Source organism: Protobothrops mucrosquamatus, unplaced genomic scaffold (genome assembly GCF_001527695.2).
Source record: "Protobothrops mucrosquamatus isolate PMUCROS unplaced genomic scaffold, P.Mucros_1.0 scaffold6158, whole genome shotgun sequence".
Taxonomy (NCBI): domain Eukaryota; kingdom Metazoa; phylum Chordata; class Lepidosauria; order Squamata; family Viperidae; genus Protobothrops; species Protobothrops mucrosquamatus.
The window spans coordinates 69,097-79,176 of record NW_015391993.1 but is presented as its reverse complement, the minus strand read 5'-3'; the positions used below and the strand labels follow the sequence as shown (position 1 = coordinate 79,176).

The following is a 10,080-nucleotide window of genomic DNA, read 5'->3' as shown; positions in this document are numbered from 1 at the left end:
AAAATGGGGTCTATATTGATGAGTTGTCTTCTGGAAGTCTTCCCCATTACTGAATTCAACTATTTGGAATCGTGAAACGGGTGAAGACCTCACCGTGCCTTAATTATACTTACTGTATCCAAGTCGTGGTAAGCAGCAAAGTTAAAATTTGCGAGTGACAATTCTTGGGGTTGACGTTGGTGCGTCATGTGACTCCTCTCCTCATCAATCAGTTTCTGGAGGGGACAACAAGGACAATCACAAAGGTCAACTGAGCAGAAGGTTTATATTTCCTCCGCGTTTTCCACTCGTACGTCATTTCACTCCATCCTTCTGTGCTACTGTGCAATCAAGGAGCTTTGATCAGATCCGTTCTCCCGTCGATCCAAATTCCATGCAGGAATTTAAGGAAAGTCAACCCCAAACCATGTTGGCCAACTCATCTGATGGAAGAGTGGCCTAGAACGTCTTTCGAACTACTGTTTCAATCCATAACATTGACTGAAAACATCTGATGAGCTACGGAAGGACATCTTCTTATCCCAGGTTTCAACGTTTGGATAGGCCCGCAGGGGTAGGCAACCTTGGCTCTTTGATGACTCGTGGACTTCGACTCCCAGAATTCCTGAGCCATCAGTGCTGGCTGAGGAATTCTGGGAGTTGAAGTCCACGAGTCATAAAAGAGCCAAGGTTGCCTACTCCTGGGATAGGGTCAACTTCCTATACTACATTTTTTGCGATGAGCCTAAAACATATACAGAATGACAGAGTTGGAAGGGACCTGGGAGGTCTTCTAGTCCAACCCCCTGTTCAAGCAGGAGACCCCGTACCATTTGAGACAAATGGCTACCCAATCTCTTGGGTAGCCATTTGTGATGGAGCGTCCATAACTTCTCTTCCACGGATGGTTTTCACTGACGGGAAATTTCTCCTTAGTTCTAGGTTGGGTCTCCTTGATTATCTTCCATTCCTAGTTCTTCTGTCTTCAGGTGCTTTGACCACCCCCACCCCTCTTTTTTGTGGCAGCCCCTTAGGATTACATTTCAACATGGTCTCCTCCACGGTTCGCTGGTTCTGATTTCAGATCTTTGGGATCGCCACAGACGTTCTTTCCAAGATCAACACGCCCACCTACTTATCTTCTCACGTGGTCAGAGCACTTACCTGGACGTTGTTGATCATGATGGAGTATGCGATGTCATTGTTCTCCAGGAAGGCCTTGACCGGTTGAAGGCTGGGGAAGGGCACACGCACATCTACGGGGAGATCGGGATGAGCCGGTGCTCGCCAGAAATCCAGCTGGCCATAGGAATCAGGAGAACATAGAAGATTGTTGACATATATGAACTTTGGAAACGCAGCCTACATAACTGACAAACATAGGAACGGCTCTGCTAGCAACCGGTTACTCATAGAACGTAGAATCTGAGGGCTGGAAGGGACCTAGAAGGCCTTCTAGTCCAGGGGTCCACAACCTGCGGGTCACAGCCCACTATCGGTCCACAGCCTATTCCCAACCAGGCCGCACGAGTGGCTGGCTGGTGTGCACATGAGTATCACAGAGGTTCATGGCCCTGTTTGTGTGAGTGTCACAGGCATTAGAGCAGGGGTAGGCAACCTTGGCTCTTTTATGACTCGTGGACTTCAACTCCCAGAATTCCTTAGCCAGCCATGCTGAGGGGAAAGGGAGAGGTTTCCATGCTGAGCCATGCTGACTCAGGAATTCTGGGAGTTGAAGTCCACCAGTCATAAAAGAGCCAAGGTTGCCTACCCCTGGACTAGAGCTTCATTCTCGCAGGCACTCGGGGCGTTGGTGCTCTCAACTTCACTCGCACGAACAACCGTTGCTCACACGCCTGCCCCTCCCACAAAACCATCCCCTCTTTCTCCCCCCCCCCCCCCCCCCCCCCCCCCCCCCCCCCCCCCCCCCCCCCCCCCCCCCCGGCTCCAGGCTGCCAACCCGGAAAGCCCAACCCCTGCTCCAGGTAGGACACCATCTTGCACAAATGGTTGCCTAGTCTGTTTTTAAAAACCTCCAGTGATGGAGCGTGCACAGTTTTACTTCGCCAATCGTTCTCACAGTCAGGAAATTCCTCTTTATTTCTAGGCTGGATCACTATTTAACGATGTTCCACCTGTTACTTCTCCTGAAAGTCACCTGAGTGGGGCAAATGGGTGTGGAGCCTTCTTGGAACTGCTGAAAGGACCGTGTTGTAGACAGGAGATAGATGATGATAATAATATTAATAATAATAATAATAATGATAAAGTTGGAAGGACCTTGGAGGTCATCTAGTCCAACCTCCTGCTCAGGCAGGAAACCCTATACCATTTCGGACAAATGGCTGTCCAGTCTCTTCTTTAAAACTTCCAGTGTTGGAGCATTCACCACTTCTGGAGGCAGGTTGTTCCACTGGTTAATTGTTCTCACTGTCAGGAAGTTTCTCCTTAGTTCTAGGTTGCTTCTCTCTTTGGTTAGTTTCCACCCGTTGCTTCTTGTCCTGCCTTCAGGCGCTTTGGAGAATAGCCTGACTCCCTCTTCTTTGGGGCAGCCCCTGAGATATTGGAAGACTGCTATCATGTCCCCATTTGCACCACTCAGGTGACCCTGAGGACACAGACAAACCTCCAAGTGGTCTCAATGGCTTCCTTGTTTTTCTTCGAAGACGTTTCGCTTCTCATCCAAGAAGCTTCTTCAGCTCTGACTGGATGGTGGGAATGGAAGGATTTATACTCCTTGCAGACAGCTGGTCATTTGCCTTCTTTTAGAGAGTCATTGAGGCCACTTGCAGGTTTGTCTGTCTCCTCAGGGTCAGCTGAGTGCTGCAAATGGGTGTTCCAAACCTTTTAGCAGTTCTAAGAAGGCTCCACATCCATTTGCAGCACTCAAGTGACCCTGAGGACACAGATAAACCTCCAGGTGGTCTCAACGACCCTCTAAAAGACTGCAAATGACCAGCTGTCTGCAAGGAGTATAAATCCTTCCATTCCCCACCATCCAGTCAGAGCTGAAGAAGCTTCTGGGATGAGAAGCGAAACGTCTTCAGTCCTGATCATACGCAAGGTTCTTGTTTAACAATACCTGAAGGTTCTCCAGAGCTTCCAGCTCCTTCAACTTCTCCACCTGAGCTTCATCAGCGGCCGTGATTCTCAGCACCTGATGACTGCAGAGACAGTGAGTGGGTTGGGGTGTCTTTACATTAGTTAGGAAAAGGTAAATTGTTTGGGTGACATGTCCCCATATCAGCCTACCCTAGGGTGTGTGGGGTGACAGAAACAGAAGCCCGCCCACCCCCAAAAAACAGAACTCTCAAAACAGGTAAAAGCAGATACAGAGAGATGGGAAGAGGGGGGGGATCCCTGCAATGGCTGGCTGGGCCCAAGAGGCAGGAACTGGGGGATAGCAAAGCAGCCAATGAGAAGCTAGGAATGCATTACTCAAAACAGGGCGCCTGGGAGCTATTTTTGAATTTTTTTCCCTATTTTTCTCGCACAAGTAGAATAGAATAATAGAACGACAGAGTTGGAAGGGACCTTGGAGGTCTTCTAGTCCAACCCCCTGCTCAGGCAGGAAACCCCAGACCAGGGGTCTGCAACCTTGACAACTTTAAGACTTGTGGACTTCAGCTCTGGGAGCTGAAGCCCACAAGTCTTAACAGTTGTCAAGGTTGCAGACCCCTGCCCCAGACCATTTCAGACAAATGGTTGTCCAGGTGATGTTGTAATGCTTGCTCTCTGACACTAGGTGCCGCTAGAGTGCTTTTTGCATCGATATATATCAGGGGTCTTCAAACTTAGCCCTTTTTTATGATTTGTGGACTTCAACTCCCAGAATTCCTCAGCCAGCACAGGCAGATTACAGCCTCATAAACAGATAATACAAAACAATTAAAAAGGCTAAAAGATTAAAGACTTGTGGACTTCAGCTCCCAGAATTCCTGTCTGTCTGAGGAATAATAATAATAATGATGATGATGATGATGATGATGATGATGATGATAATAATAATAATAATAATAATAATAATAATAAAGTTGGAAGGGACCTTGGAGATCATCGAGTCCAACCCCCTGCTCAGGCAGGAAACCCTATACCACTTCGGACAAATGGCTGTCCAGTCTCTTCTTAAAAGTCCACAAGTCCTAAAAGGGCCAAGTTTGAAGACCCCTGATATATACTGTCTAAAGCAGAGTTTCTCCACCTCGGCAGCGTGGACTTCCACTCCCAGAATTCCCCAGCCAGCACAGGCAGATTACAGCCTCATAAACAGATAATACAAAACAATTAAAAATGCTAAAAGATTAAAGGCAGTAGGCTGTAGACAGGAGCACCCCAACGGATCTCTTCTTCAATCACAGCATTGTTAAAGCTTGGGGGAGAGTCCTTCCCAGCCTGACATGAAGATCAGACGATTCCTTATTCCTTCTCCAGCCTTGGGGGGCTTTGGAGAATAAGGTGACCCCCCCACTTCTTTTTGGCAGCCGCTTAAATATTGGAAGACTGCTATCATGTCCCCCCTCGTCCTTCTCTTCATTAAACTAGACATACCCAATTCCAGCAACCGTTCCCTATATATTTTAGCCTCCAGTCCCCTAATCATCTTTGTTGGGATTCTGCTTAGAGGCTGGAAAGGGAACCCCCCCCTCCAATTGTGAAATCGTCCAGCCACTGATTAGCTTAAAATATCCAAAAATGGCACCAGGTAAATTCCCTCCCGGTCGCCATGCCCTTTTCCTACCCAACACCCGTCTTTACCTACCCCACAAAGGTGTCGGTGGCCAACGCCGCAGCCAGCCAAGTCGCCAGGACCACCAGGACCCTCATTGTCACCGAACGGGGCACCAAATGGGAATTCCTTTTCTTCCATCGCCTTTTTATACGCCCTCCTAAACGAGCAGCACGTTGCCTTGAACCTCAATAGAGGACGCCCCAGCCGGCTGTCCACTTTCTCACAGCTCTGTTGGGAAAGACACACAAACACACACACAGGCTCACCTACAATTTCACCTGGCAGGTGTTTGGGGAACACGCCAGCTGTCTTGATGGGAGGGAGAGCGAGGGGTCTGCTGTGTGTGTGTGTGTGTGTGTCTTCTGCCCAAAACTCTGACAAGGATGGATTTCTTGCAAAAACAAACCCAGCATTATTGTATAGGTCAGGGGTCTTCAAACTTGGCCCTTTGATGACTTGTGGACTTCAACTCCCAGAATTCCTCAGCCAGCCTCCATTTTGTTGGTTAGATTTAAAACAGGGGTCTTCAAACTCGGCCCTTTGATGACTTGTGGACTTCAACTCCCAGAATTCCTCAGCCAGCCTGTTCCTAAGTTTGTTTGTTTGTTAGATTTATTTGCTTCTAGGAGGTTTTCCATCTAACACCGCTGTTGTACAAGCCGCACAGGCTCCCTCCCTCTGCAATTCAAGGTGCTAGTCCTCATCTTTAAAGCCCTCCCTTGGCACAAGACCAGGTTATCTGCAGGATCACCTTTCCCTAAGAAGGTCCACTGGTCCTATCGGGTCAGAGACGGTGGGCACGCTCTTAATCCCTAGGGAATTCTGGGAGTGGTAGTCTGCGCATTTTAAAATGGCTGAGGTTGAGAAAACCAGGGTCTGAAGCCTTGCAAGGTGATGTTGATCCGTTGCTGAAACTTCCAAGGTCTCTGGGTTTAAAAACAGCCCAGATTAATGGTGAGAAAAAGTCCCTCTGGTGCAAGGGAAGAGTTTCCAACCACGTCATGTTGGTTAATGGTTAACAGTTTGATTTTTTTTTCCCCCAGAGGAAAATTCCCACCTGTGACATGAACAGATGCTCTGAGTGTGTGTGTGTGTGTGTGTGTTAAGTGTTTTTTTACGATGCACCCGGTCAGCCCAAATATGGGAAGAAGAAATCTATATATCTATAATCTATATATCTGTATAGATTATATATCTATAATCTATATATCTTTCTCACTCTCTGTCTTTCCCTTTCTCTCTTTCTCTTTTCCTTTCTCTCTTTCCCTCTTTCTTTCTCTTTTTCTTTTTCTCTCTCTATTTCTCTTTCTCACTCTGTCTTTTACTTTTTCTCTTTTCTTTCTCTTTTTCTTTCTCTTTTTGTCTCTGTTTCTCTTTCTCCCTTCCTTCCTTCCTTCCTTCCTTCCTTCCTTCCTTCCTTCCTTCCTTCCTTCCTTCTTTCCTTCCTTCCTTCCTTTCTTTCTTTCTTTCTTTCTTTCTTTCTTTCTTTCTTTCTTTCTTTCTTCTTTCTCTTTCTTTCTCTCTCTCTTTGTGAATGTACACAGACATTTTTATCACCCGGCAGGGTGTGTTATTTTTAAAATGTTCCAAAGCCACAGGCCAGACCGAATTTTGCCACATCAGCAGTGTCTGAATGAAATCTATCTTTGGAAGCGGATGATCCAGAGACAGGTGGCTTTGCTGGAAATGTACTGCATGAAAACGCATGCAGAACAATATAACGTATTTTCAAGAGAGATTGGACTACCGCTTGTCTGAAGTGGTATATAGAGTCTCCTGCTTAAGCAGGGGGCTGGACTAGAAAACCTCTAAGGTCCCTTCCAGCTGTGTTATTCTATTCTTCCGCTTTTTTTAAAAAAAAAATTCTTTTCTGCAGAAAAGAAGCTTTGCTTTACAGATGAGTAAACCAGCAGGAAATGGGACTGGCATAGGGCAGAGATAAAGGGCCCATCTGCCAGGTGACACCTGGCTGGATTTGGTCCTAGGTGGGGGGGGCACAGAGTGTAGGCAAAAAAGTTTAAATTGGCAGTGATGACTATGCAATCAATGCAATCCACCTGTTTTTTATGCGTGTTTCACATACTGCGAACATCCTTGGATTTGACCTTATAAAGCGGGTTTTTCAGTCTCTGCCATTTTAAAATGTCTGGACTTCAACTCCCAGAATTCCTCAGCCAGCATCAGATGGACTCCGACTCCCAGAGTTCCCTTTCCTCAGAAGCAGCCCGTTTCCTGTTGGGCACATCCATCCTGGAGCTGATTACACACACACACACACACACACACACCACACACACACACACCCCTATTTTTCTGGCGCAAGTGACGTAATGCTTGCTTTCGGACAGTAGGTGGCACTACAGTATTGTTTGCATCCCTGTTAAAGCAGCCTTTTTCAAGTTTCAGTCAGTTTTAGCATGTGTGGACTTCAACTCCCAGAATTCCTCAGCCAACTTGGCTGGGGAATTCTGGGAGTCGAAGTCCACACGTCTTAAAGTTGTTGAAATTGGTAGACACTGTCCTAAAGGCTTTTAAATGTATGATTTCCGGGGCCTAGAAATCCAGAAGTGGAGAAATTAAAACTGTCTCTGATATTTTAGGGTTAATGATATGTGTGAGCCCGATCAGTGAGTATCTACATCAGGGGTTTTCAAACTTGGCCCTTTTATGAGAAATTCAACTCCCAGAATTCCTCAGCCAGAATTCCTCAGCCAGCATGCCTGGCTGAGGAATTCTGGGAGTTGAAGTCCACAAGTCATAAAAGGGCCACGTTTGAAGACCCCTGATCTACATGAAGAGATGTTTTCCTCTGTAATCTTTCCTCCATTAAGCTTCGGGTGCAGCCAAGTCAAATACAGCAGGGGTCTTCAAACTTGGCCATAAATACAGGGAGTCCTGGATTTACAAAAGTTTGTTTAGTAACCGTTCGAAGTTACAACAGCACTGAAAATTCCAGGTTGCTTCTCTCCTCAGTTAGTTTCCATCTGTTGTTTCTTGTCCTGCCTTCAGGTGCTTTGGAGAAGAGGTTGACCCCCAAATATTGGAAGATATTATGTCTCCCTTAGTCCTTCTTTATAACTTGGTTATAAGTAATCAAACCAACTGTCTTCCCTCAATTTACCAAGCCCCAATAAAACTAATCACTAGAAGATCATTGTTGGATATGTTGAAGGAAAAGTCTAAATCAGGGTCCAGTCCAAGCCAGGAATAAACAACACGGTGACTGCTTTAGAAAGAAGGTTGCAGTTTATTGAAGAGCAGAGCCAGACAGAAACGTGGCTCTGGGGCAACTGACCACATGGAGCTGGGAGTGGTGAGTTTTTATACCTTCTTGGGCTTTTGTGTTTGGAGTTGTTCCTGTTTGAGGCTTTGTATTTCCTGTGTCATGTACTTTGACCTGAGTCTGAGTGTGCCCTTTTGGTATTGTTGGGTTAATATTATATCTTGTCTTAGAGTTTGGGTGGGGTATGTAGATTTTAGGTGTCTTTGTCTTCTTAATCTTCTAGCTTCTAGCTGGAGGGCTTCACCTTCCTGAATGGATTATTACATCTGCATTTCTACAGAGCTGGTTTCTGCTTGGTGGAGGGAGACTTGGGGCTATTAAGAAAAAAACTGGGCATGCTTTTCTACCTCTTTTAAGATCCTTTGAGGAAATATAATATTCTGCCCTTTTAATATTTTTTTCTCTGGGGGGGGCGACTTCCCACAGATACGAGATGGGTGGCATATAAATTTTATCAATCCATCCATCCATCTCTACAGCTCAGGGTTGAATCCTTGGTGCTCTCTGAGTTGTGGTCCCCTTTTTCAACCTTCTGACGAGCCAAGTCCACGGGGGACTTAAGAGCTGCAGCGATTCACTTAACAACTGTGTAAAGAAAGTTTGTAAAATGGGGCAAAACTGACTTAACAAGCATCTCGGTTAGCAATGGAAACTTGGGGCTTGACTGTGATTGTAAGTCAAGGACTGCCTGAATACCCAAAGTAAGAGCACAAGTCACCTCATTCAGAGCCTCAGAGTGAAGAAAAACGAAGACAAAGTCCAAATGGCAACTGGAAGCAGGATTTATTGAGAAAACTGCCGAAGAAACATCTGAAGAAGGTTTAATCCAAAATCTTGGATGTCTCCTCGTCTCAGAAGCCACAGGAGAATTACAATGAAAAGAGGAAGATTTAGGTCTGGGCAATATTTGCCTTCATTCCTTAATGCAAGAACAGGGGTCTCCAAACTCGGCAACATTAAGACATGTGGACTTCAACTCCCAGAATTCACCAGCCAACATGGCTGGCTGGGGAGTTCTGGGAGTTGAAGTCCACAAGTCCTAAAGTTGCCGAGTTTGGAGATTCTGGGCTAGAGCATTTTTGCTCAGTGGCCTGCAGACAAGCTGGGACTCCAACTCCCAGAATTCTGGGCATGCTGGGCAATGTAGTCCCAATCCACTCAGGCAAGAAGCTTGCTGCTAAATATGCCTCCCTGTCGTTTAAAGGATTCTGGGAATTGTAATCCAAACACACCAGAGGCCACCATGATGGGATCGTACTGTATTTAATAAGTTAGGCATATCAGATCTGGGCCGCAAAAAAATTAGTGACCACTAGGGGGCAGCAACTGCATAGAGATTTCTGCACCTCTGCTGCCCCCAGTGGCCATTATCTGAACTAACTGATTGGTGATTATTTAAAATCTGATTTTTTCCCCTCTTTTGGGGGCATCTAAAGGGATCTGTCGCTCCTGTAATCGACTTTTTGCTAGCATCAGAATATGAAGCCAAAATCCTGTCTTCTCCCAGATCTTCTTAGTTCTCAGTAGGGGTGATCCCGCACGTGCTCCATGATCTTTTTCAGCCCCAGCCACGTCTCCTGAGCGGTGGGGATGATCTGTTTGGCCGGCAGGAGGAAACCGTGGCGCCCTGTGTCTCTCAGCTCCAAGGCGAAGGAGTACTTGATCCCGTAATCGTAGCTCCAGTCGATGCTTCCACCACTTGCCTGGTCTGGAATGAAGACCACAGGAAAACATGGGTCTAACCAAACTCAGTAGGTTGGGATCTCTACCCTGCAAGGGCATCGGAGTCTTAGACCAAGGGGTCTTCAAACTTGGCAACTTCAATGGCTTTCTGGGGAATTCTGGGAGTTGAAGTCCACAGGTCTTAAAGTGGCCAATTATGGAGAGCCCTATCTTAGACAAATCTAGAACATCTGCACCATCTTCCAGATGAGCAGACTGTGGCTGTCCTCAAACACCTGGACAGCATAAAGGTCATGAGGTTCTACACTCTGCATTTCCATTCGCACAACCTCCTTAACAAGGTGGTTGAATTAATGTTTGTTCTGGATGTTAGAGGATCTATTGGGTTATATGCCAATGGGCTACA

General features: G+C 46.4%; 1 protein-coding gene across 1 annotated transcript in view; it reads right to left on the bottom strand.

The window, feature by feature from the left end:
* The window catches only part of LOC107300115 (carboxypeptidase A1-like), a 12,956-nt gene extending 8,153 nt beyond the window's left edge, over positions 1 to 4,803 (bottom strand). The window contains exons 1-4 of the mRNA XM_015829458.1: positions 4,739 to 4,803; positions 3,062 to 3,143; positions 1,144 to 1,278; positions 114 to 215 (exon numbers count right to left, since the gene is read on the bottom strand). Coding sequence (XP_015684944.1) covers positions 114 to 215; positions 1,144 to 1,278; positions 3,062 to 3,143; positions 4,739 to 4,803 — 384 coding nt within the window. The remainder of the gene's footprint in view (positions 1 to 113; positions 216 to 1,143; positions 1,279 to 3,061; positions 3,144 to 4,738) is intronic.
* Positions 4,804 to 10,080: the final 5,277 nt, after the last annotated feature.